At 54.5% G+C, this 27,288-nt stretch overlaps 1 protein-coding gene across 32 annotated transcripts in view; it reads right to left on the reverse strand.

Annotated features, from left to right (window-relative positions):
• Positions 1–16,218: 16,218 nt before the first annotated feature.
• TSNARE1 (t-SNARE domain containing 1) overlaps positions 16,219–27,288 on the reverse strand; it is a 139,925-nt gene continuing 128,855 nt past the window's right edge. For 16 of the 32 annotated variants that reach the window (XM_063726857.1, XM_054518944.2, XM_054518951.2 and 13 more), the window contains one exon: positions 16,219–18,444. In XM_063726857.1, the coding sequence (XP_063582927.1) occupies positions 17,840–18,444 (605 nt within the window). In that variant the 3' untranslated portion in view covers positions 16,219–17,839. The other 16 variants (XM_063726867.1, XM_063726863.1, XM_063726860.1 and 13 more) reach the window with 6 other exon arrangements.

Below are 27,288 nucleotides of genomic sequence, written 5' to 3' on the forward strand. Positions count from 1 at the left end.
TCACCACCACCATCACCATCACCACCACCATCACCATCATCACCATCATCACCATCATCATCACCACTGTGACTGTCACCACCACCATCACCACCATCACCACCATCACCACCATCACCATCACCACCATCATCACCATCACCATCACCACCACTGTGACTGTCACCACCACCATCACCACCATCACCACCATCACCATCACCATCACCATCACCATCATCACCAACACCACCACCATCACCATCACCATCACCATCACCATCATCACCACTGTGACTGTCACCACCACCATCACCACCATCATCACCATCACCATCACCATCATCACCAACACCACCACCATCACCATCACCATCACCATCACCATCATCACCACTGTGACTGTCACCACCACCATCACCACCATCATCACCATCACCATCACCATCATCACCACTGTGACTGTCACCACCACCATCACCACCATCACCACCATCACCATCACCATCACCATCACCATCATCACCAACACCACCACCATCACCATCACCATCACCATCACCATCATCACCACTGTGACTGTCACCACCACCATCACCACCATCATCACCATCACCACCATCACCATCACCATCACCATCACCATCATCACCACTGTGACTGTCACCACCACCATCACCACCATCATCACCATCACCATCACCATCATCACCAACACCACCACCATCACCATCACCATCACCATCACCATCATCACCACTGTGACTGTCACCACCACCATCACCACCATCATCACCATCACCATCACCATCATCACCACTGTGACTGTCACCACCACCATCACCACCATCACCACCATCACCATCACCATCACCATCACCATCATCACCAACACCACCATCACCACCATCACCATCACTACCACCACTGTGACTGTCACCACCACCACCACTATCACCACCACCACCACCATCCCTACCAGACCAGCCACCATCATTATCACCACCATCATCACCACCACAGCACCATCACCATCACCATCATCATGGCTGTCACCACCACCATTACCATGACCATCACCATCACCACCATCATCACCATCACCACCATCACCATCACCACCACCATCACCATCACCACCACCATCACCACCATCACCATAATTCCTACCACCACCAGTACCACCAGCACCAACCACCATCATTATCACCACCACCACCACCACCATCACCACCATCATCATGGCTATCACCACTACCATTACCATAACCACCAACACCATCACTATCATCCCCACCATCACCATCACTGTAACCATCACCATCACCACCACCACCACCATCACCATCATCACCAACATCACCATCACCATCACTATCATCACCATCATCACCATCATCACCAACATCACCATCACCACCACAATCAGCAGAAGTAACTATGCCACATGCTTTCACAGGCAACCCAGAGGTATTCCTGGTATCGTATTTTACAGGAGAGCGCAATGAGGGGCAGAGATTAAACAGTGTGCTCTAAGTTGCACACAACTAGTCACTGGCAAAGCTGGGATTAGAACCGGGTTCTGCCTGACTCCGGGGACAATCCTCATTTGTTAAGCAAACAATGGCAGCCACTGCTACTTAGCACAATTTCTGAAGCAGGGGCTCTTGTTGGTGAATGAGGACCAGGGTCAGGGGCTGCCTCAGGGGTCCTTAGGAACACTGTTGCTCTAAGCCACAGGTATTGGAGGGAAAACAGGTTCATTTGCATGCCATTTGCATACAGTTGCTAAAAGGAGCCACAATTCCCCACCACTTCCAAGCTGCTTTGTTCTGCCTTGAAAGGGACCTTCCCACGCACACATACCCATCCCTCAATCACCATAGACACAGACACCCTGACATGGGGCGGTGCCCCTCATCACCGCTCTCCGAGGGAGGCAAGTCTCCACTTTCAGCATGGTGCCCACTTCAGGGGTGACCTTGGACAGGGAACCTCCTCTCTCTGACTGCAGCCCACCCAACTGGAGCAGCCCGGGGTTCCCAGGCCCTCCTAGCTGAGCATGCAAAGATGGAAGGGCAGATTGGACAGGACAAGGTCCTCTGCAGGGCCAGTGCTCAGGAGGGGCCCTTGGAGGGCAGGAGCTGCTCGCAAGCCCAAGGCATACTGGACAGCTGGCCGTGGACAGCCAGAACACCTGGACTGGACAGGATGTCAAGTGCTGCCTCCTGGAGACCCCCAGGCAGCTGTCTTGCCCAGCCAGGAGACTCTGGGAGTCTCCTCCCCTGTAGGCCACCACCTTCCACCCACCGCTCCCCTCTGCTTCCCCGGCAGCTGCTTGGCTCCGGGACACTGGGCAGCTCCCCTGCCGCTGCAGGGGTCCAGGCTGACAGGCTGGGAGGAAGCAGTTTGGGAAGGTGCTTCAAGCTGGCCTCCCAGGGGACAACTCCAGGGGCCTGATAGGCAGGGTCTCAGGTCCCTCTGAAGACCCCCCCGATGACCCAGGGGTGGGAGGCCTGGCCCTGGGGGTGCTACTCTTCCTCTACCCACCCTGGCCAGGCCACCCCTGCCAGTCACTCACCGCTTCATGGAGATCCAGCCACCTCCGGGAGAAGCCCTTTCTGCCCACTCTGCTGGCCCCATAGCCAGAAAGTGAGGCACTCCCACTTTGGTGCTCCCACCCACTGCCCCATGGGTGAGCATAAGGGCTTGAGCACGCATACGCACACAACACCCAAGCTCACACACACACACACACCACCCGTGCTGTCTCACAGACACAACACCCAAGCTCATACACACACACCTGTGCTTATACACACATGCACACACACACTTGTGCTCACACATGCACACACAAAACCCATGCTCATGCACACATGTACACACCTGCACGCAACATGCCTATGCACGAAGGCACACATGGATACACATGAACACATGCTGTATGCACACACAGATGCCTGTGTGCACACACAGTACACGAGTGCATAAGATGTGCACATATACAGGAATGCACACCGGTACATGAAGGCACACGTGTGCACACTGCACACATGCACACAAATGCACACACACACGGATGCACATATGCAGGCATATGTAAATGCATGCACCCACCCACTGCTGCCCTGAGTGCACACCTACGCTGTAGGTGGAACTCAGGGAGTGCTTACTGTATCTTGGACAAGTCTTCTCTTCGCCCCCTGGGCCTTCTGCCGTCCCTCAGTTGGGACCCAGTCAGCTGCAGAACTTGTGCTTTTTTTTTTTTTTTTTTGAGACAGAGTCTCACTCTGTTGCCCAGGCTGGAGTGCCGTGGCGTGATCTAGGCTCACTGCAACCTCTGCCTCCTGGGTTCAAGCCATTATCATGCCTCAGCCACAGGCATGCGCTGGGATCACGGGCACGTACCACCGCACCCGACTAATTGTTTTGTAGTTGTATTAGAGGCAGGGTTTTGCTTTTTTATCATATTTTTAGTAGAGACAGAGTTTTGCCATGTTGGGCCAGGCTGGTCTCAAACTCCTGACCTCAAGTGATCCACCCACCTTGGCCTCCCAAAGTGCTGGGATTACAAGTGTGAACCACCACTCCCAGCCAGAACGCATGCCTTTCTGTTGCTCACCTCAGAGACCCCAGAACCCAGCCAGCTCAGAGTCTGGGAGAGCCCCAGATGCAGGGCATGGTGCCAGCACAGAGGGGTGTCCACGGTGTGTGTGGGTCCAGCATCGCCGGGGCCCCACGCCCACCGCCAGCCCGACGGGCCCCTGAGCCACCGCCTTGCACCATCCGGTGAGCTCCGGCGAGACACAGCCAGCCACAGTCATGCTGCAGCTGAGGCGTGGCACAGCCCACCTTGAACCCAGGCCTGTCTGACTCTGAAGTCGCTCCTGAGTCACCAAGGACACTCCCAGGTGAGGTGAGGAGGATAGGCACGTTGTCTGAGGACGGGGCTACGGGGCGGAAGGGCGACAGCACCCCACCTCCCGTGGCGGCTGTCTCTACCCTTCCCTCAGCTGTGAGTCTGGTATTTATTAGACGCAGCAAATTGATTTAAATCTTTGCCTAGGGTTATTTTTCTGCTCAGCATTCTCCCAGAAAAGGACTGGTCAAATGGGCACGGCCAGAGCCTCTGTAGACAGGAAAGGGCACGGCCTCTGGGGCCCCAGGCCTGAGAGGGCCGAGTTCAGACCGGGTCACCCTCCCTGACCTCCGTACCCCTACAGGCTGTCGTTTACAGCACCTGGAAACACAATTCACACTTACATTTCTCAGCAGACTGGGGGAAGAATTTATAACAATCTGATCACGAAAATGAGATTCTCCAGTGTTCGGTGTACCTGGGGACACTGCAGGCAGCTCAGGCCTCAGCAAAATCCAATTGCTGTTTATTTAACCTGCTTGGCCTCCACATTAAAAGGCAACCTCCTTCGCCCCGGACATAGGCCCACCTCCCCCACAAGCGGCCTCTCACAGGGCTGCCAGCCCAGGACCGGCACAGGCCCCTTCCCCTACCGTTCGCTACTTCCTGCCTGCAACGTGGCCGCTCCCAGCTCTCAGGATTAAAACACCGAGTTGCTAAGAATGCAACTAAGGGATGCTGGAAGGAGACTTGGTGGTACACCTTCCCTCGGGGGCACCTAGAGGATGCCTCGCAGCAAACCCTGAAGGCTGTTGTGGCAAGGAAACTTGGCCTTCAGGAAAAGGACAGTGGTTCAGGGCCTGGTGCACCTTCCCAACCCAGCCCTGCCCTGCCCAGGTGCCCTCAGGCCGCAGAGGCCCAGGACTCACCCTCTGCACTCCCCCAGCCCGCCTCTGCTTGGGCCTGGCTTCCAGGCACAGTTAAGTGTCTCTTCCTCCAGGAAGCCTCCCTTGATTCCCCAGAGCCAATGGCTAACTCCTTCCTCCAGTCTCCACAGCCCCGAACCCAGAGCCTGCCACCTGGAAGCCACCTCAAAAAAGTGTGCAACGTCTTACCCTGGTGCAAGCCCCTAATTTTACAGGCAAGAAAGTAGAAAAAGTTAAATCATGATCTCAGGACAACTAGCTCAGAGCCTGACAGCCACAGAAGCACAACTGTTTAGAGACGGAAAGAGAGAAAGGAAGGAGGGAGGAAAAGTGAGTCGGAAAGTTGAGGGCCAGATGAGCGAGCATGGGGCACTGGGGCCGGGGCTGGCAGCCCACTCTCAAGGGACTCAGCCCTCTCTGGCCAGGCGCCCTCTGTCCTCCCTTGGGGCATACACTGGCCGGGGCCCATGGCCAGGGAGGCCGGGCGGGTTATCAGCTAACCTTGCCCTTTGTTGGCCTTGGATTAACTCAGAAGCCCAAACTCTTTAGCCACCATCTGACCCAGCCTCACTTCTCAGAACCTTGAGCCCCGTTCCCCTGGAAAGCTTCAATGTGGCCAGAGACCTCTCTGCATGTCTTCATCTCACCCCAAAAGTCGGCTGAGTTCCCGGGGAAAGATCCTGACACCCCAGCCTCACCAGTTAGGGAAGCACAGCGGGCACATGCACTCTGTGATCTGCCTTTACTGAGCACCTATCGCATGCAGAGCTCTGCCTCAGGCACCAAAGCCCTGCCCCATGGAGCTGATGTTCCATAGGGAGGGAGACCACAGGGCAGAGTCTCCGCAGCTGGTTCAGGGAGGGAAGGGAAGGTGAGGGCAGATCTTCTGATAAGCACATATCTGAGACCTAAGGGGAATCAGCAAGGCAGGATGCAGAGAGGACAAGGCAGGCGGGGGGGAGGGAGGAAGGAGAGAGGGAGTGGGGAGAGAGGAGAGAGAGAGGAGGGAAGAAGGGAGGAGGGAAGCAGGAGGGAAGGAGAAAAGAGGGAGGAAGGAAGCAGGAGGGAAGGAGAAAAGAGGGAGGAGGAGGGAGGGTGAGGGAGGGGAGAGGGAGGGAGGGAGGAGAGAGGGAGGAAGGAGGAAGGGAGGAGGGAAGTAGGAGGGAGGGAGGAGAGGAAGAAGGAGGAGGGAGGGAAGCAGGAGGGAGGGAGGAGAGGAAGAAGGAGGAGGGAGGGAGCAGAAAGGGAGGGAGGAGGAAAGGAGGGGAAAGGGAGAAGGGAGGGAGAAGAGAGGGAGGGAGAGAGGGAGGGAGGAGAGAGGGAGGGAGAAGGGAAGGAGGAGAGAGGGAGGAGGGAGGAAGGTAGGAGGGAGGGAGGAGAGAGGGAGGGAGGAGGGAGGGGGAGGGAGGAGAGGAGACAGGGAGGAGAGAAAGAGGAGGGAGGAAGGAAAGAGGGAAGCAGGAGGGAGGAGAGAGGAAGGGAGGAAGGAGGGAAGAGAGAGGTGGGAGGAGGGAAGGAGAGAGGGAGGAGGGAGGGAAGGAGGAGAGACGTAAGAGGGAGGGAAGAGAGAAGGAAGGATGAGGGAGGAAGGAGGAAGGGAGGGGAGAGGGAAGAGGGAGAGAAGGGAGGAGGGAGAGAAGGAGAGAGGGAAGAGGGAAGGAAGGAAGGAGAGAGGGAGGATAGAGGGAGGGAGGAGGGAAGGAGAGAGGGAGGAGAGAGGGAGGATAGCAGGAGGGAGGAGAGAAGGAGAGAGGGAGGAGAGAGGAAGGAGGGATGGGGGGGAGGGAGAGTGGTGAACACCTGCTGGGAACTCAGCACATGCTGGGATGCTGGCACTCCCTGCTTTCTGTAGTTATTTGAAGACTGTAGCTGCTCCCGCTGCACAGGGGCTCTGACGCCTCAATGCATTGACCCAGGTGAGCCCCAGGATGTTCCTGGCAGAGGAAGGATCTGTGAAGGTGGCATTTCTCCTCACTCCTCATCCTGGCCACAGCCCTGGCGTGGGGGTGCAGGGGGTTATTATTCTCCTTTAACGATTGCATTTTCCCGGCCTTCCTGCCAAACCACGAGCTCCGACAAGGCAGGTCAGGGGCACAGAGGGGTCTGAGGCTGCCCTCGCTGTACCCAGCAGAGCCTCCTCCAACATGCCGCGAGTCTGTCCTTCAGACCTGCCCTGGGGGCACAGGTCACAGTGCCAGACTGCAGCCAAGTCCAACCTGGGCAGCAGGGCTGATGCCCAGGAGAGTCCTGCCAGCCACAGCTGCCTGGGACATCTCCCCGACAGCCACTCCTTCCATCCCACGGCGGGGCCAGCCTGCTCCCAGCCCCATCAACTCCTGCCTGGCGTCCCTCTCACAGGCTCATGAAACCGCTCACGCCTACCTGCTCATGTAACAAGACAAGGCCCAGCTCTCCAGCCAGACACTCAAGTCCCCTTCAGGCCTGCAGTGACTCCATGGTGGGACAGCAGTCTCTCTACCTCGTCTTTCTTGTTCCAGGTGGCATGGCCGTTTTTAGGCCTTCATTTGCTCACAAACTTTATAATCAGCTTGCCAAACTCCTTGAAAAACACTATCAGATTGTGATTGGAATTGCATTGAGCCTATAGATTTGGGAATTGGCAGCTTTATAAGACCGACTCTTCCTATCCATGAACATGGTGTGTGTGTGTGTGTGTGTGTGTCCATTTATTTAGAATTTTTTATGTCTTGTAATAAAGCTTTATAATTTTCTCCGCAAATATTGTCCTTATATTTTGTTATTTTACACATGGTATTTTTGTTGGTATTATAAATGGTATGTTTTTAAATGCAGCTTACTTATTAATATGGTTTGGATGTGTGTGCCCACCCAAATCTCATGTGGAACTGTAATCTCCAGTGTTGGAGGCCTGGTGGGAGGTGCCTGGATCATGGGGCCGGTTTCTCACAGTTTAATGCCATCCCCCTAGTGCTGTCATGGCGATAGTGGGTTCTCACAAGATCTGGTTGTTTAAAAGTGTGTGGCACCTCCCCCGTCTCTCTTGCTCCTGCTCCAGGCATGTAAGACGTGCCTACTTCCCCTTCGCTTTCCACCGTGATTGTAAGTTTCCTGAGGCCTCCCCAGAAGCAGAAGCCTCTATGCTTCCCATACAGCCTGCAGAACCATAAGCCAATCATACCTCTTTTCTTTGTAAATTACCCAGTCTCAGGTATTTCTCTACAGCAAAGCAAGAATGGACTAACGCACTTATTGACTATGTGTGGAAACGCATTTGATTGTAATAACATGTGGACTTCAGACAAGCCACTTCACAAACTCTCTTATAAATTCTACTAATTTGTCCGGGAGTTCTTTTTATGAATAAAGACAGTTGTGTTTCCTCTTTTCCAGTCTTTACATATGATTGCGTTTATATACGATTCCGTTTATATATGATTGTGTTTCCTTTCTAACTGAGCCCAGCTAGCACCCTCGACTTTCTCTGTTTTTAAAGGAGGGCTTCTCATGTCTCACCGTGAATGTTCGCTGTTGAGGTTTTGGTAGATAATCCTGGTCAGTTAAGAAAATTCTTGCCTTTTTATTTTGATGAGTTTTAAAAATATGAGTGGGTATTCAATTGTAACAAATACTTTCTCAGGACATCTGGAAATGGCAATCATCTGCTTTTTCTTATTTCTTCTGTTCCAGTGGGGTGAATTCTATTTATAGGTTTCCTGTTGATTAAATGAATAAATAAGCCGTGTTAAATCCACTTCCGGCATAAATCCAACCTGGCGAGGACGCCGTATCTCCACACACTTCTGGTTGCAGTTTGCTGGTGTTTTCTTTGGGATCACCACGGTTTAGTTCAACGGGTGGACTGGCCTCTGACATCCCCTTCTCATGGGCTTGTTCCTCATCTTATGCATTTAGGAATTTCCCCTCTTTTTCTTTTTCCTTGAAAGGTTTGTGTAAGACTGGATTTCTTCCTTGAAAGTTGGGTAGAACACGCTTTAAAAATCTTCTGGGTTTAGTGTCTTCACCATGGAAAGAATGTTTCCTACTGATTCAATTTCTTTAAAGAATGACTGAGGCTATTTAGAGTTGATGTTGGCAAAGTGGACTTTTCTAGGAATCTGTCTATTTTTTAGCTGAGTTTCCCCACGTGTTGGCATAAGATTATTCATGGACTCCTCTTGTTATTTTGAAATGTCTGCTCTTTCTCTCCTGGACTGCTGTTGCTAGTAGTTCATCTATTTAAATGGTCCTTCCTAAAAACTGGCTTTGGACTTTGTAGAGCCTTCCATTAAAATTTTAACAAGTTAAAGTTAAAGTTCACTCTGCTCCTGTCTTTGCAAGTTTCTTCCTTCTATTTCTTTGGGTTCATTCTGTTGTTCCTTTACTTAAAAAAAAAGTCTTTTTAATGTCTATTTTAATTTTCAGCTTTCTTTGGTAGTATCAGCATTGAAGGCTACTAAGTTTCATTGAAGTATCCCACAAATTTTGATATGCAGTATTTTCGTTATTATCCAATTATGTCTTTGTACCTAGCTATTAATTTACATATCCCTTAATGATTTCTTCTTTGACCTCTGAGTTATGTAGAACTGTTTTAAAATTTCCAAACATACTTTAAAGTAGTTTTTAAAGTTCATATGGAACCAAAAAAGAGCCCGCATCACCAAGTCAATCCTAAGCCAAAAGAACAAAGCTGGAGGCATCACGCTACCTGACTTCAAACTATACTACAAGGCCACAGTAACCAAAACAGCATGGTACTGGTACCAAAACAGAGATATAGATCAATGGAACAGAAAAGAGCCCTCAGAAATAACGCCGCATATCTACAACTATCTGATCTTTGACAAACCTCAGAAAAACAAGCAATGGGGAAAGGATTCCCTATTTAATAAATGGTGCTGGGAAAACTGGCTAGCCATATGTAGAAAGCTGAAATTGGATTCCTTCCTTACACCTTATACAAAAATTAATTCAAGATGGATTAAAGACTTAAACGTTAGACCTAAAACCATAAAAACTCTAGAAGAAAACCACCCAGGCATTACCATTCAGGACACAGGCATGGGCAAGGACTTCATGTCTAAAACACTAAAAGCAATGGCAACAAAAGCCAAAATTGACAAATGGGATCTAATTAAACTAAAGAGCTTCTGCACAGCAAAAGAAACTACCATCAGAGTGAACAGGCAACCTACAAAATGGGAGAAAATTTTCGCAACCTACTCATCTGACAAAGGGCTATATCCAGAATCTACAATGAACTCCAACAAATTTACAAGAAAAAAACAAACAACCCCATCAAAAAGTGGGCGAAGGACATGAACAGACACTTCTCAAAAGAAGACATTTATGCAGCCAAAAGACACAAGAAAAAATGCTCATCATCACTGGCCATCAGAGAAATGCAAATCAAAACCTCAATGAGATACCATCTCACATCAGTTAGAATGGCAATCATTAAAAAGTCAGGAAACAACAGGTGCTGGAGAGGATGCGGAGAAATAGGAACAGTTTTACACTGTTGGTGGGACTGTTAACTAGTTCAACCATTGTGGAAGTCAGTGTGGCGATTCCTCAGGGATCTAGAACTAGAAATACCATTTGACCCAGCCATCCCATTACTGGGTACATACCCAAAGGACTATAAATCATGCTGCTCTAAAGACACATGCACACGTATGTTTATTGCGGCACTATTCACAATAGCAAAGACTTGGAACCAACCCAAATGTCCAACAATGATAGACTGGATTAAGAAAATGTGGCACATATACACCATGGAATACTATGCAGCCATAAAAAATGATGAGTTCATGTCCTTTGTAGGGACATGGATGAAGCTGGAAACCATCATTCTCAGTAAACTATCGCAAGGACAAAAAACCAAACACCGCATGTTCTCACTCATAGATGGGAATTGAACAATGAGAACACATGGACACAGGAAGGGGAGCATCACACTCTGGGGACTGTTGTGGGGTGGGGGGAGGGGGAGGGATAGCATTAGGCGATACACCTAATGCTAAATGACGAGTTAATGGGTGCAGCACACCAGCATGGCACATGTATACATATGTAACTAACCTGCACATTGTGCACATGTACCCTAAAACTTAAAGTATAATAATAATAAAAAAATAAATAAAATAAAATACCTTAATCTTGAAAAAAAATAAAAAATAAAAAATAAAATAAAATAAAATTTCCAAACATACAATGACCTTTTTATTTTTTGCCACCAATATCTAACGACTGCATTTTTCTAACTGCATTTTCTAATGATTGACGTATTCTACACATTACTGATCCTTTGAAATGTTTTGACTCTTGCTTTATGACCTAGTCCATGGTCAAAATCTGGAAATATTCCAGTTGTACCTGAGAAAATGAGTGCCCTCTATTTGTGTAGCAGAGGATTCTGTAAGCATACGTGCAGTTCAACGCTGACGTTTAAATTTTTAGGTTTCCTGCTGACACTCCCCATCAGTCTCTAAAACAATGTGCTGAAACCTTCCACTGTCCTGATAGATTCATTGATTTCCTTCTGTAATTCTACCCACTTTTGCTTTATGTATTTTATTAAGTGTAGAAGGGTTTAGGATTTTTCATCCTCCCGATGAGCTGAACCCATTCTGGAGTGCCTCCAGTATATCCTTAATATATACTTTTTGTCTTAAAGTCCATTTTGTCTAAAATTAACATTGCTACTTAAACTCTCTTTTGCATAGCTTTTGACTGGCAAATCTTCACACCTTTCCTTCCAATGCCCCACGGGCTTATGTTGGAGTGTCTCTCTTGTCAGTAGCAAAGGTGTTATTTTTTCCTCCAACCTGACGGTCCTTAACTCTGATGAGCCCTTTTAATCTGTCTGCATTTATTTTGCTCACTGGACAGTTCGAAATGCTTCTTTGTGTTCTCGCCCTGTCCTGCATTTTTCTTCTGTATTATCTGCTTCTCCTTTTCTTTTTGTTGCTTTTTTTCCCTTCTCCTTTCTATTCAACATAGGTTTTTGTTTAATTGTATTCTTATTCCATTTTTACTGATTTGGAAGTTATATATTCTAATAGTCTTCTTTTAGGTTACCTTAGTCTTAAGTTTCTTGTTAACTTTCTACTCAGTTTTTGTGTATGTGTGTAGTTCTATGAAATTTTATTATGTATGTAGATTCATGTCACCAGCACCATGTTCAAAATACAAAACTGTCCCATCACCACAATGCTCTCCTGCAGCCTTTTACAGCTGCACCCTACCCCACTCCACTTCCCTAACCCTTGACAACCAGCCACCGCTCTGCCCTCCATCCCTATGATCTCGCCCTTTCGAGAATGTTACAGAAATGGAGTCACAAAGCATGGCCTTTTCGAGACTGGCTTTTTCACTAAGCACAATGCCTTAAGAACCATCTGAGTTGCTGGCATTTCCGAGTGGGCTCCTTTTGTTCCTGGGTAGAGCTCCACTGTGTGGCTGTGGCAATCTGTTCACCTGCTCACCTGCTGAGAGGCACAGCGGGGCTTTTCCACTCTGGGGCCACTGCAGATAAAGACACGACGAACATTTGTGTGCAAGTGTTGGTGTGAACATGAGTTTTTATTTCTCTAGGATAAATGCCCAGGAGTGAAACTGTTGGGTTGTATAGTAAGTGTTATGTTTACATGTTTAAGAAACCACAAAACTGTTTTTCAGAGTGGCTGTAACATTTGACATTCCCATCAGCAGTGCATGAGCGAGCCATTTCTCCTCATCCCCGTGCTTCTTAGTCACTTTAGCAGCAGGCAGTGGCATCGCAGTGCGGGCTTAATGTGCATCTCCCTCATGGCTACTGCTGTGGGGCATCTTTTCATGACCTTACTTGCTACCCATATATCTACTTTGGTGAGTGCTGGATCAAATTGTTGTGCACTTTCTGATTGAATTGTTTTCTTTCTGTTGAAATTACAGAGCTTTTTATATATTCTGGATACATCCTTCATCAGATATGTGATTTGCAAATATATTCTACTAGTTACTGGCTTCTCTTTTCATTCCCTCAACAGGATCTCTTGCAGAGCAGAAGTTTCCAATTTTGATGAAGGAATCCTTGAGCTTTTTTATGATGTATGGTTACTAGCACAGGCTAAAATTAATCAATATTTAACTTCCCTGCAAATACAAGGATCTCAGAATATTTGAACAATTCTTCACATTTAATATACTATCATTGTCCAGTAGTTTCATCCTTTGTAAAAATTCAATTCCACAAATTAGAAATTCTAGTAATTATGGACTTTTTAAAACCTTAATGAGTATTTAGATGTACTTAGACATTTACCAATTTCTTGGTTCACTATTCTTCTTGCATTACACATACTCTTTCTGGGATTCCAGTCCTTCACCTTGAAGTCCATCTTTTGGAAACCGCTTTCATGAAGGCCTGTTGGTGGTAAGCCCTCGCAGATTTTATTTGGATAGAATGTCTGTATTTTGCCTTTGTTCTTGAAAGGTAGTCTTGTCGGTTGCAGAATTCTAAGTGGACACCGACTTTCTCTCAATACTTTGTAGATGCCACCATTTTCTGGCTGCTTCTGTTGCCAACGTAACATGAAATGTCAGCAAGATTGTCAACACTTCTCCCTCTTTTCAAATTGCTCAAGGCTGTCCCTTTCTCTGTGCTGTTCCGCAGTTCCCCCATGATGTGTCCAGGAAGGTATTTCATGTATGTGTTCAGCATGCTGGTGCTTCCTGTGTCCATGGAATCACATGTCACATCAACGACCTCTTCACACATTGCTTTCCTCCATTTCACTGATCCTCCTCTTCTGGAACTCCAAGACGACGTATGTTGCATCTCTGGTTCTACTCTCCCCATCTCTTCATCCGTCATAGTTTCTATTTTCTTACCTCCCTTTGCAATATTATTTCTTTAGGAATCTTCAAGTTTGCTATTACTAACTTCATCTATGTCCAGTATGTTGCTTAACCCATCCACAAATTTCTTCATTTCTAAAAGCCATACTGATCTTTCACAGATTGGCCTAATCACTTTTTAGAATCTTATTGCTCATTTTTGTGATTTCATCTTTTTATTTTTAAAAATATTTCACATAAATCATATTATGTGTCTGATTAATTCCAACAGCTGAAGTCCTTTGGGGTCTAAACTTGATATTTTTGCTTTTGTTGGTTATTCCTCCTGGTTTTCCCCCAACGGCTTGCCCCATTACAGACTAAGTGATTTCCAACTGGAGGCCCAAAAGATTCTCTTATTCTGTGGGTATCCCAAAGGCCTGACTAGGGGATCTTTTCTCCAGAAACTTCTGCTTGGATCCAGGATCCACAGGTAGACCTCGTGCTTATTTGGGCTCAGGACAAGAACCTCCCTTGTTTCCTGAGATCCTCTAGGGTAGGCAAGCTGGCTGTGCTCATTTGAGCCAGATGGATGAGGCACATGAAAACCGTCCTCACTCACCGGGAATGCAGCACTGCGTAGGGAAGGGGCATGAACTTGGAATCCAGACACCTGGTTCAAAGCCTGCCTCTAGAACTCTCTGTGAACCTGGATATGACCCTGCAGCTTCAACACCACCCCTCCAACACCACCCTGGGCTCTCAGTCTGTCTGTAAAATGGGGGGACCTGGTGAGGGGACCCGGGCTCTCTAGCTCTGAGAGGAACCATCCCCACCACTCCCCCCGGCCTCTTTTCTAAAACACGCCTTGGAAGGCCCTGCAGGCAAGCTCTGCCACAGAATGCCACATCCCATTTCTCATCACAGACCCACCATCCTCCTAATCTCTCCTGGTAAACATCTGGGCTGCCTGGGGGATGGAATGCAAGAAGCACAGCGTCCGAGGTGAGCAGTGTGGATATGAATCCCACTGAAATCCCATCCAGGATAGGTCAGCAACCTCAAGGTCTTCCTGGCTGCCTCTCTCACACGCTTGCTAAGAGCATTCCTTCCTCAAAAGCTCTGATCCTGATGGGCTCCTGGTGAAGCCAAGACCACAGTGTCCTTCCTGGCGAACCTCAGGCCACCCCTGGCCCACATCCAAGAGAAGGGGTTTCCAGGCCCAGGTCTGAGGGCGACACTCCTGGACCCTCCTTTCATCCAGAAACGCCCTTGCCCTCAGGGCCAGGCATAGCCTCTGCCCTCCCTGCGTGCCACCTGCCATTCTATGCCCCCGCTGGATGATGGAGCTTCGTGGACAGCCATCTGCTGTCCTGGCCATGCTCCTGCCTGGCCTCTCGGCATCTGAGCAGCTCTCAGGAAACTGTCCTAGAGTGCAAAGGGCACATGTGCACTGTGGAGGCACATGGACCAGGACTTGCCCATTCTGCACCTAAGTTCTCGAGTCCTGCTCCTCAGCCAGAATGCAGAGGTGGAGCAGGCTCTCCTAGCTTGGCCCTTGGTCTTCTCTGCCTGGGGTACTTCTGGCTCTTCCTGCCCCTCACTGGCTGCAGTGATTACTGCCAAATCGCCTTGGAGGCCTCTGCTGTCCGTCCTGCAGGGAAGCCCCTGACACTCTAGGCTGTGTAATCCCAGCTCTGTCAATGCCCCAGCTTGGCAGATTGCATGCTGCCTATCGCAGCATCCAGTCCCTTCCGTCTCAGTAACAAAATCCCGATTTGGGGCTGCAGCTACGTTTTCCAGCTTCTAACACAACAAAATGTGGGCATCTGACTAACTCCCAGTCAGTGGGCTGAGATGCAGGCAGAGATCTCCTTCAAGGGAGTGTGTGTGACCTTCCTCCATTCCTTCCCTACACCCTGCTACCTGGAACACGAGTGTGATGGTGGGGAGGCCTGCAGCCATCCTGGGCCATGAGGACCATGGCAGAGAAGGGAGCAGGAAGACACCTGGACCTCTGAGGACTGTGGCCCTGCCTTGCCAGCTCCAGGTCATCAATGTCCGTGACGTAGGGGCCATGACACCTATCTACTCTAAGACACTCTATTCTCTGTTTCCTCCCAAATGCAGTTACACCGATTTTTAACTGATACACAAAATAACTTTCATCAAATATGTATTGACTTGCTTAGTATACGTTTTCTGTAGCACACACTAAGCTCTGGAAGGAGAGGCCTCAAGTCTGCCTTGGTTGTTTCTGTATCCTCAGCACTTAGTAAGGGCTCAGCCCAGAAGATACTCCCAGAAGATGCCTGGACTGACCAGGGTCAGGGCTGGGGCCAGAGCTTAGTGTGTAACTAGGATCAGGCTCAGTGTGTGATCAGAATCAGAGCCAAGTCTGTCACCAGGATCAGGGCTAAGTCAGTGACCAGGATCAATGCTCCATGTGTAACTGGGGTCAGGACATAGTGCGGGACCAGGATCAGGGCTCAGTGTGTGACCAGGGTCAAGGTTCAACGTGCAACTGCAGTCAGGACAGTGTGGGGTGAACGTTGGGGCTCAGCCAGGGCCAGAGTAGAGGCTGTGTCCAGGTTAAGACTAACGCAAGACAGAAAACACACATGGCCATACGAGGCCAGTCAGCCATGCTGGGTATCTTTATTTATTGAGCTTTATTTTTTTGTAGAAGCAAAGTTTTGCTATGTTGTCTAGGCTGGTCTCGAACTCCTGGCCTCAAGTGATCTTCCTGCCTCAGCCTCCCAAAGTGCTGTGATTACAGGTATGAGCCACTGTGCCCAGCCAATGGTGGGTATTTTTAATGGACAAGAACCCAGAATGAAGATCTACAGAGGCTTCCTGGAGGTGGTGGGACTGAGATCACCTAGTTTTGCAGGATGGAAGGCCAGCTTTCCCGGGGTGGAACCATCAGAGTGGAGGCCCCGCCCAGAACCAACAGCAGCACCATGGGCACCCACAGAGGGGGTAGCCTGGAGGGAGGCCAGGTGTGCGCAGAAGGCAGCTGGACATGTGGCTACACCTCAGGTTCTTTCACAGACAAGAGTTACTGACACACTGCTGGCTCCAGGGGAAAACACAAAACGAGGAAAAGGCCCCTCTCCCTGCTCTCAGGGACACTGTAGTCTTGCCTCTCGGCCGTGCCGGAGCTTCCCCGGAAGCTGCTGGGACCAGCATGCCTCCCACTCAGGCCAGTCAGCCAGCATCTTGCTCCTGGGACAGGCTTTGGGCCATGGGAGCCAGGCAGAGGCCCCAGACCAGCCAAGGCCCGGGCTGGTCCCACCTGCCGCTCCTGCTCGCTCCCGACGGCTGCCCAGGCTGGGAGGCTGCAGACTGTGCCCTGCCGCACAGGGATTGGAGATGGGGCAGCCCCGCCAAGGGATCTCCCAAGAGTCAAAGGAGGTAATGGAGGAAGAAGGACCTGAAGACACAGGCAAGTGCCCGGGCCCCCGCAGGGAGGCTGAAAGCAGCAGCGCCCGCCAGGCCGGAGAAGCGGGCTCCAACTCACATGCTCGTCAGCAGCCGCACTGCTGCCTGCTTTGTTATTTTATGCTTATGTAAAAAAATACTTTTTGCAAGAAAAATCTACAGGTACAAAATGTCATCCCAGCCCCATACAGTACCAAGTAATATACAGGCATATATATATATATATATATGTATGTATGTATTTATAACATAGATAGAAAATTGGAAAGAAATTATTCCAGGCTTATGGGATGTGGTTCCTCTGGGCCAGAACTACGTAGGGCACAGAAGCCCTGCCCTCCGAGTGTACACGCCCACGAAGGGGACAGGGGCTTTCAGGAGTCACGCCAGATCACACTTGGGACCTTTTTAGGGCCTGGCCGAGCCACCATTTCCAGAGCTCTGGTGAGCAGGGGGCCCTTCGGTGCATCTTCCCCACCTCCCCTGCCTCCAGGGGCGCTGGGCTGCAGACTTCACAGCCGCTGCCACATGGCGTTGGAGCCTCCAACAGCATCATCCCTGAGTAGACCTGGTCCACTGAGCCCCACAGGTCGGCTCTCCGCAGTCTTTCCCTGCAGGTCACCACACTCCACAGGCAATGGCAAGGACGCGGCATCACAGGCAGACAGCCCACATCCTCTCATCCTTCTGGTCTCCTGGACTCGAGTTGTCCCGGTGCCCTGGACACCCAGTCACTGCCACCTCTACCCTGCCTGGACTCAGCAGGGCAAAGACTAGAGGCCCTGCTCCTGCCCTTTGGCTCTGCCAGCACCCCCGACCAGCCCTATATCTCCTCCTCTACCTTCAAGATCATCCCTGAGAAGACCTCGAGCCCCGAGTGGGCGCCCTGGGGGCTGTCCTGGGAGCCTCCAGCAGGCCCCTGGGCCACTCCACCGGCAGGACCACCATCCTGGAGTGAGGGTGAGGCTTCTCGGGTAGGGCGTGCTTCCACCAGCCTCTCGAGGGTCCGGTTGAGGGCCTCCACGCCATCGGCCAGACGCTGGCTCTGCTCGGCCAGCCGCTGCAGCAGCAGGTTCTGCTGGGCCATGAGTGTGCTCTGCTGCTGGGCCCAGGAGGACAGCAGGGTGCCCTGCTGCCAGTGGGAGTCCAGCAGCCGCTGCTCAAATGCGGACGTTTCAGATGCTGCCACTGGGGTCCTCCTGGAGGGCAAGGGAGGTGCTGGCGCCGAAGAGGGCGGGGAAGGCTGGAAGGCCCCCATGAGTGTGGTTGCTGGTGGGGTGGAGGCTGGGGAAGCAGGTGGGGAGGGTGAGGAGGTGGGTGCGTGGAAGACTCCTCGTAAGTCCAGGGGGTCAGGTTCAGGCGGGCTGGGCCCTTCCAGGGTCCTCAGGGGCAGCCACAAGCAGCTGGGGGTCTCGTCCTCCTCATCAGCTAACAGAGGGAGACAGGGAAATGTCAGCCTGCACATCCAAAACCCAGTGATCTGGGGGTTGAGCGGGGTGCAGGGAGAGTGCCCATGTGAGGCCTCTGCACCTGGAGCTGTTTGGGTCTCACAATGCTCTGTCTGCAGTGGGAGTTGCACCCGTTTGAGAGATGAGGAAACAGACCCAGAGAGGTGGGCACATTCACTCTACTAGTGCTGGGACTGAAGCCACAGCCTGTCCAAGTGCAAAGCCTGCGTACCCACTCGTCACAGCACCACTTGTATTCATCCTCCCACCGACTCCCCTGTGCTCTGTCCGCTCGTCCGCCTGCCCTCCGGTCTACCCGCCATCCTGCTACCCACGTGTCTATTCCTCCACATAGACACGCCCACCTCGTCCACTCATCTATCTGTCCACCTGTCTGTTCATCACTGTCCAACTATCCCCTTCCAATCTCCTCTTCCTTCTATTCATCCATCCATCCATCTACTCACCCATTTATCCATGCTGTCTGTCCATCCACCCGGCCACCCACCCATCTGCACCTTCTTCCTTCCATCTACCCATCCACCCACCCATCTACACCTTCCTCCTCCCATCCACCCAGCCACCTGCCCGTCTACACCTTCCTCCTTCCACCCAGCCACCCGCCTATCTACACCTTCCTCCTTCCACCCAGCCACCCGCCTATCTACAACTTCCTCCTTCCATCCACCCACCCGTCTACACCTTCCTCCTTCCATCCACCCACCCGTCTACACCTTCCTCCTTCCATCCACCCGCCTGTCTACACCTTCCTCCTTCCATCCACTCGCCTGTCTACACCTTCCTCCTTCCATCCACCCACCCGTCTACACCTTCCTCTTTCCATCCAGTCGCCTGTCTACACCTTCCTCCTTCCATCCACCCGCCTGTCTACACCTTCCTCCTTCCATCCACCCGCCTGTCTACACCTTCCTCCTTCCATCCACCCACCCGTCTACACCTTCCTCCTTCCATCCACCCACCTGTCTACACCTTCCTCCTTCCATCCACCCACCCGTCTACACCTTCCTCCTTCCATCCACCCGCCTGTCTACACCTTCCTCCTTCCATCCACCCGCCCATCTACACCTTCCTCCTTCCATCCACCCGCCTGTCTACACCTTCCTCCTTCCATCCACCCGCCCGTCTACACCTTCCTCCTTCCATCCACCCGCCTGTCTACACCTTCCTCCTTCCATCCACCCGCCCGTCTACACCTTCCTCCTTCCATCCACCCGCCTGTCTACACCTTCCTCCTTCCGTCCACCCACCCGTCTACACCTTCCTCCTTCCATCCATCCACACATGCATCTGTTCTTCCAATCATCCTTCTGGCCATGGCCTTGTCCATCAGGCACCCATCCACTTAAGTGAATGTCCCCAGGAAGACAAGGGGGTCAAGCTTCCCTAGGGCAACAGGGAAAGAGGCCTGAACCTGAGATGCAGCAGACGTGGGCTCCAAGACCAGCTCTGCTTGGTCTCAATAGCTGTGTGACCCTAGACAACACCTTCTCTTCTGCAGGCCTCAAATTCCCAGTCTGCAAATTAAAGGCCTGGCTTCACAGTCTCTAGGTTTGGGATCTCTGACCCTTCCAGTTCCCTGGGTGTGGAGAATGGGTGAACAAATGTCCCTCCCTGACACACCGTGGGGAGGCCCCTTGCAGGCGGGAGCAGGACATTCCACGCAGAGGCGACTTCACAGACGCCTGGTCCCTCCTGACACACCATGGGGAGGGCCCCTTGCAGACGGGAGCAGGACATTCCACGCAGAGGCGACTTCACAGACGCCTGGTCCCTCCTGACACACCGTGGGGAGGGAACCTTGCAGGCGGGAGCAGGACATTCCACGCAGAGGCGACTTCACAGACACCTCGTCCCTCCCTGATACTCCCTGGTGGGCCCCCTCGGGAGCAGGAGCAGGACAGCCTACGCAGAGGTGACTTCACAGCCGCCTCCTGGGCCTGAGCCCTGCCCACCTCCTCTGCAGCGTGTGGGGGGGTGCCTGCTCTGCCAGGACTGGGCCCACAGGCTCACTGGGAACGCGGCACGGCATCCATGGCACAGGTGGCTGGCCCAGTTGCCACCGCCCTCCTTTCCTCCTCCTCCTTCTCCTCCTCCTCCTCTTCCTCACTGTCCCATCGTCCTCCTGCTGTCCCAGGCATCAGCGCTGCTTCTGACCAGGTGATCCCAGGGTGCTCAGGAGGGGTCATCTTGCTGGCTGGCTGCTTTCCTCTTGAAACAAGGCCTTCTGCGTGGTGTGGCCCTGAGTTTCCAGCGAGTCCACCTTGCCTGTCACCAGAGCCTCCACCTTCTGCCTCCTGGAGGCCCCTGGGCCTAGCTGCCCTCAGCGACTAGAGGTGCCGGGCCAAGGGCCGAGGCCAAACAGCCCAGAGCTGGTGCCAGGAGACCCAGCCCCAGCCCTGCCTCTGACCCCATCCTGCAGATAACCTTGGCACGGCCTCTCCCAGGTCTTGTCTCCCAGCCTGACATTCACCAGCTGTCAACAGGGGCCGACCCTTGGTGACCCCGACCCTCTGAGTCTGATGGCCCCTGACAGAAACGGGGAGGCCCAAAGTGGGCTCAGCCTCTCCGTTACCACACATTCCCCTGGTGGGGGTGCCGGGCTGGGTCCCACTGGGGAAGCTCAAGGTGGCCCTGGCCTTTCCCCTCATTCTCCACCCAGTCAGGCCCCTGCGTGGTTCCAGCTGCGGCCCCCTTTTCCTCTTGCACCCCTGAGGCAACTGAGGACCCTCTGCAGGCACAGCCGTGATATCCCAGCGTCCTGGGGATGTGGCTCCTCTCTCGTCACACCTGCCTGTGATGTCCTGGGCTCGTGTGGCTGCTCCCGGACCCCGACCTCATACCCACTGCACCATCTCGTCTGCCAGTACTGTCCCTGCTCCGCCGTCAAGAATGTGTGCTCTCCAGGCCCCAGCTGGCCCAGGGGCTTCGTCTGCGCTCCCACGGTGGCCCGTGTCACCCTCACCTTGCTGGACCAATGTCTAGCCTGCCTGGCCCCTGGGACTCCTTGAGGAACAGGCTCTGGTCATCTCTGCCTGTCAGGGCCAGTGGGGAGCACCAGGCCACGATGGGGACAGAGCCGGTGAGGGGAAGACGGTGGCTGGGCCTCCATCTCAGCTGGGCCACAGTCTCTAGCCAGCCTGACCTGTCAGGTCCTCCTGTGGTGACCACAAGTCAGCAACAAGGCCCAGTGAGTGGCTGGTCCTCAAGGCAGCTCCAAGTCCCACTTCAAGAAAATAAAGGCCTGAGCTTTCTTGTTCCCTCTGAGCCACTGACCTGCCCCAACCACAAAGTCCCCTCCACAGTCCCCCAACCCCAGGATGGACACCGAGCCGCATGTCAGCATCTGGCATGGGAGGTGGAGCGGGAGGGCCCCAAGGGCCTCCCCTCGGCTGCGCCCAGGATCCATGGGAGAGGGTGGCATGGTACACACAAGAGAGGAGAAGGTGCAGACCGCTGTGGGCACCACGCGGACTACTGCTGCCGCAAGCCCGCCACTCCCAGAGCCCCCAGGGCATGGGCAGAGACTGGTTCAGAGGAGGCCTGTGGGCATGCCCCTCCCAGGCACAGGGCAGGGCCTGGGCCCCTCCAGACAGACGGAGGGAGGGTTGGAGGACAGAGGACGGAGGCCGGGCCGGCCGGGCACTGTGGCCCTCACATGGACTTACTTGGTGCCGGCTGGCTCCAGCCAGGAGCTGGCGGGCTGCCTCCGCATGCGAGGATGCAGCCTCAAGGCTGGCTTCAATACTATCTGCAAATCAAGACAACAGAAGGCAATTACAGATGGAGGCCCGGCCGCCCCTGCCCTGAGGACACCCCCAAAAGGCGAGCCCAGGGGAGCCTGAGCCCAGGGCCTCCAGAGGAGCACAGGCTGCAGGGATGGGCGCTGGGCTGCCAGACGTGCCGAGGGCTCCGCGTGGTGTTGGCAGTGGGCAGCAATGACATTAGAACGGAGGCCTGGAGGTGGCCCAGGGAAGGGGACTCCTCAGTGCCCACACCGGGTGGGGCAGGAAGAGTCCACTCAGGAAAGGGTGGGAGTGGCAGGCGGAGGTCAGGGCTGGGGTCAAGTCCTGCTCTGTCATGACCTTGTCTGGGCCAGCCCCTCCACTCTGTGGCCACGGCCCCCTCTGAAGGGGCAGAGCCTCTGCCTTAACGTCTGTGGAGTTGTGACGCGGCTGATGGAGACCGGGTCTGCAAGCACAGGGCTCTGGTTTGCCACACGCGCTGGCCCTCGACTCAGCACAGGGGGCTGATCAGAAAGTTGTGCCACCGTGTGGGGATCACGGGAGACGGTACCTGGGCAAAGCCGGGCTCGGTGGCTGCAGCAGTGCCGCCCGGGGCAGCCACATCAGCAGGGCCCACGGGAGGCCCAGACCAGGCCCGGGGCAGCCCCAGCGATCCGGAAGATTCCACACCGCCCCACCAGCAGCAAAATGGCAGTACCAGGTGCTACACACACCTAAGCTGTCCTCGCCCCACAAGGAATGCGGGGCTGGCTGTGGGCTCGCGGCAGTGAGCGGTGAAGGTGTCACCCCCAGCAGGAGCAGAGCCTAAACGCAGGTGCTCAACCTGGGTGGTCCCTGGTGCTCAGCATTCTCTTCCACCCAAGGGAAGGACACATGCCACCTGGGCACCAGGAGCGCAGGCGCAGCCTGGGTCCGCAACCTAGCCAGATGCAAACACGAGCACGGGCATGCCTTCTTCCCGGAGGGAGGTTCCTTGCAAGGCCTGCCTCCAATCAGGCAACTGGATAAGAGCTTGGGAGCCAAGAACATCTAAACAAACTGTGCACCTGCAGTGCCTACCCGGGCACAGGCCTGAGCTGACTTGAGCCTCAGGGGTCTTAAGGCCTGGGATAGAGAGGCCATTACAACCACAGGGACTGCTGCCAGGTACAGCATCACCTCCGGCCTGGCAGGACTGGCTCTGAGGGAGGAGGATCCTCAGAAAGACAAGGCCACTCCCCGCCATCCCAGCAGGGACTCCCTACTCTCATCGGGGAACTGTGGCCCCATCTCTGCAAGCCCCCTGGGCAGGAGGTGGAACCCATGAGCCCTGCCTTCAGAAGCCCCCACCCAGGCCTCACAGGGATCCTTGGACCCTTGGTCACCGGCTCCACCCCACCCTCGCCCCCAGCCCAGGGCCGCAGGCACTCGCAGACACACCCTGATCGCCGCATATGGGGGCTCCTGCCCCAGCCAGGGAGGGGAGAGCCAGGCTCCTGCACAAGGAGCCAAAGCCCAGAGAGAGCGGGTATGGGTGACGGCCTCGGCTGCTCCTGGAGCACAGCACCCCTTTGCTCACTTGCAGACACCCCCAAATGAACTTGGCTCTCTATGTCCTGCCACATTAGGGTCATGACCCTCTCAGCCAATGAAGGAGGAGAGGGAAGGAAGATGGGGCCAGAAATGTGACAGATCCCCCCACAACTGCCACCCAGGAGGGACCAGCCTGCCAGGGAGGAGGCGCTAGCCTGGCCCCCGGCAATGCCCCGCTCACGTGCAAAGGAGCCACCTTACACCTGCAGTGGTAACAGCCTAGCCTCGCTTCTGTTGCTGAGAGGTGAATGTGGACAGTGGAGAGAATTTGCCAGCAGAGACAGGAAGGCCACAGTGGTCTGGGCTAACACAGGTGGTGCTGGACAGGCCATGTGCCCTGGCTGGACACTTTCTCTGCCCCGTGACCACACCCAGCCTCAGCCAAGCCCTGGACCCCACCCTTGGACTCAGCCGGTGCCCAATCCTGCTCTACGCCGAGCCCTGGCCCTGGGGACTCTGATCGTAGCGTGTGACCTGGTGGCCCACCCTCAGAATGGGGACTGATGTCCTGCTGCTCCAGGGCTGCATGCACGGGCCACAGACCCAGGGCGGTCCCAGGGGCATTCTTAGCCAGCATGGCACTACCCACATTCAAGACACATCACACAACCACTGCCCAGCTTCGCAGCCAGCAACATCTCCCTCAGCGCCCAGGCTGCCAGGTGGGCATGCCATGTCCTGCCCCGGGGCGGTGCACAGAGATGCACAAGGGGAAGGGGGGCTGCTCCTGGTGCTGTGCGGCCCCGTGTTGCTTGTGGGGTGAGGACAGGTTCGGTGCGTGGGTCCTGTGATACTGAGCGACACTCCAATACCTCAACAGCCATCAGCCCTGGGCCCAGTGGCTTTGCCAGGTCTTGGAGACCCCTGGTCTGAGAGGTGAGCCCTGCAGAGCCACAGGCCCTGGGCACCTGCCCCTCCCAACACAAAGAGTGCTCCACGGGGGCCCCTTGCAGATCCCCTGACTCCAGGAGTCCAAGGGATACCCAAGCAATAGGCCAGAGGCCTCCAGGGGCCAAGGAGAGCAGCCTTTGGGACTGCCCTCCCCAGACACTCGCAGAGCAGCACACACACCTCAAAGGAAACTGCCTGCCCAGTGGCCTCAGGGCACAGGGACCCCTGTGAGACCGCCATGCACTGGGTCAAATTGCTGCCCCCAGCCCCATAGCCGTGATCAGCCCTGCAGGCCTGGCCCTGCCCAAACCCCGCGCAGTGCTGCTGCAGAGCGGAAAGCATGGCCGGCTCAGGGCACCTGGGCCTGCAGCTGGGATGCCCCCACCCTGTCCTCAGGCTTCGCAGCCACTTCCCTACTCCCTGCCTCAGTGCCCACGAGGCGAAGTCCGGCCCTGTCCCAAGCACTCTCGCTCGGGAATTCAACATGTCAGTTGCCGTCAGCAGCAGGGCAGGCCACTCGGAGCAGCTCACAGGCACCAAAGACTCCCGTGATGCAGGTGAGCCCAGCGGCCTGTGCACCTGGAGTGGCTGATCCACCAGGGGTCACAGAAGTCGAGGCTGGGTCTCAGTCTAGGACAGGGAACCGCAGGGTGAGCAAACCTGAGTTCCTGCAGCCTCCAGGGCTGGGGACTTGCAGAAAAGGACTAAGCACCTGGGCCACACCAGTGCCACCCCTGCCAGCCCCTTCCTTCTCAGCCCCACACCACATGTCCACCCTTGCCATGAAGCACCCCCAAACCAGGTCTGCCTCTGCCCATAGAACCCTGGGCTGCAAAAACCTGCCCTGCAGGAGACAATGTGGCCTCCCTGGGGGTGGATCCAGCCACCCCTGGCCTGCACACGCCTGAGAGGACCCAGGTCCTCCTCCGGCCCCACCCCATCACAAGGCCCACTGACCAGGCCCATCCCCCAAGCCCCATCACAAGGCCTAGTGCCCGGGCCCATCGCCCAAGGCCCACAGCCCAGGCCCCTTGCCCAAGCCCAGCCACAGGGTTGGCTGGGTCTACTGGCGTCTCCCAACCAGCCCGGCCCACTCTGCCCATGGGTCCCAGCCTCATGCACCACTGTGAGCAGGAGCAGCTGAGGATGCCCCAGCACTCCAAGTTCTGCCATGGCTGCCACTGGGGGCGTTTGAGGCCAGCCCCTGCCTGTCCTGTGAGGCTGAGTCCCTCTGTCCACTCTGTGGCCTCAAGAAGGAGCTGGTCCTGCTTCCGGGGCTTCGCCCCAAAGTCCTTCCAGCAGCTCCCAGGAAGGGGAGGGTCCAGCGGGGCTCTGCTTCGAAAGGTGGGCCACCAGACGTGGAGGACGGCGAAGGAGCTCCTGGCGCGGTGTCTTGAGGAGGAGAGGAGGTGCCGTAGGAGGAGGCGCGGAGGCGGCAGGAGGCGGCACGGAGCCAGCGTCACCCTCAGAGCCAGTGTCACCCTTGGAGCCAGGGGCAGCTGCGGGCTGCAGATGAGGCCCAGCCGGACAGAAACGCCTGGCTTCCGGTGGTCCCTGGAGTAGGCCCATGGGCTCGGAAAGGGGCACAGCGTGCCTGACAGGCTGAGAGTCACCGGATAGCACCGCGCGTGGGGCTTCCAAGTGGGCCCAGAGGGAAGGGCCTGCAGAAGGAGGGGGAGGCCACTGCAGGCCAGAGTGAGGCACAGCGTTGGGTGGGGAAGAGTCAAGCTGGGGCCCAGGCTCCTCCCTGGCTCTGCCTAAACTCCTCGACAGTGAACTATGAATGGACAGGTCACCTCCTGCTCCCTGGGAGCTGAGGCAAGGGGCAGCCGGCTGGAGGTGCATATGGGCTGAGGCTCCTCCCGCCTGCTGGCTGGCCTTGCCTTCTCATGGTAGCTGTACCCTGGGGCTCTGGGGCTGGGGGAGAGTGCAGGGAAGCCCTCCTTCTTCCCAGACACCCCTGTCTTCAGACCCTGGGGCCAGCTGGGCCCTGCTGCCCTGCATAGAAAAGTAGGGCCTTCTCCCTGCTGGGACCCACTGGTTTGGAAGACCTGGCTGCTAAGGACAGCTGTGCTCACCGCTGGACTGCATTTGGAAGGGGAGAGCTGCCCGTGGAGAGGAAGGCCAGGCCGAGGCCCAGGGCCAAACAGGCCTCCTGGCCACACGACATCAGGCGGGAATGGCAGAGGCCAAGATGGGGACCTTGCAGGGCACCAGGGCACCCTGGGCCACACCCGCTGCTGCTGCGCATCGGGGAGCTCTGCCCTCGTCTCTGCCCCTCACCAGGCACTGGTCCCAGTAGGCACCTTGTGACCCCCTCCCCATGGTAGCGCTCACCTCTCTACAGTGACGTGGAACTAGGCCCCAGCGTCCCATCTGGACACCCGGTGGGCATGGCTTGAGGTGGCGTCTATGGTCGAGCCCCTTGGCGGCACAATGCTTGGCAATGCCGGGAGGACCCTGAGCTGGGACTCCAGGCGTGAGCCACAGCCCTTCCACTCCCGAGACAGGTAGAACCCTCCCTGGCCCTGATCCTTGGTTTCTCCACCTAAAAGAAGAGATGGGCCAGGAGGGTGGCGGCCCATCTCCATGGGTCT

The sequence above is a fragment of the Pongo abelii genome, chromosome 7 (genome assembly GCF_028885655.2).
Source record: "Pongo abelii isolate AG06213 chromosome 7, NHGRI_mPonAbe1-v2.0_pri, whole genome shotgun sequence".
Lineage (NCBI taxonomy): Eukaryota > Metazoa > Chordata > Mammalia > Primates > Hominidae > Pongo > Pongo abelii.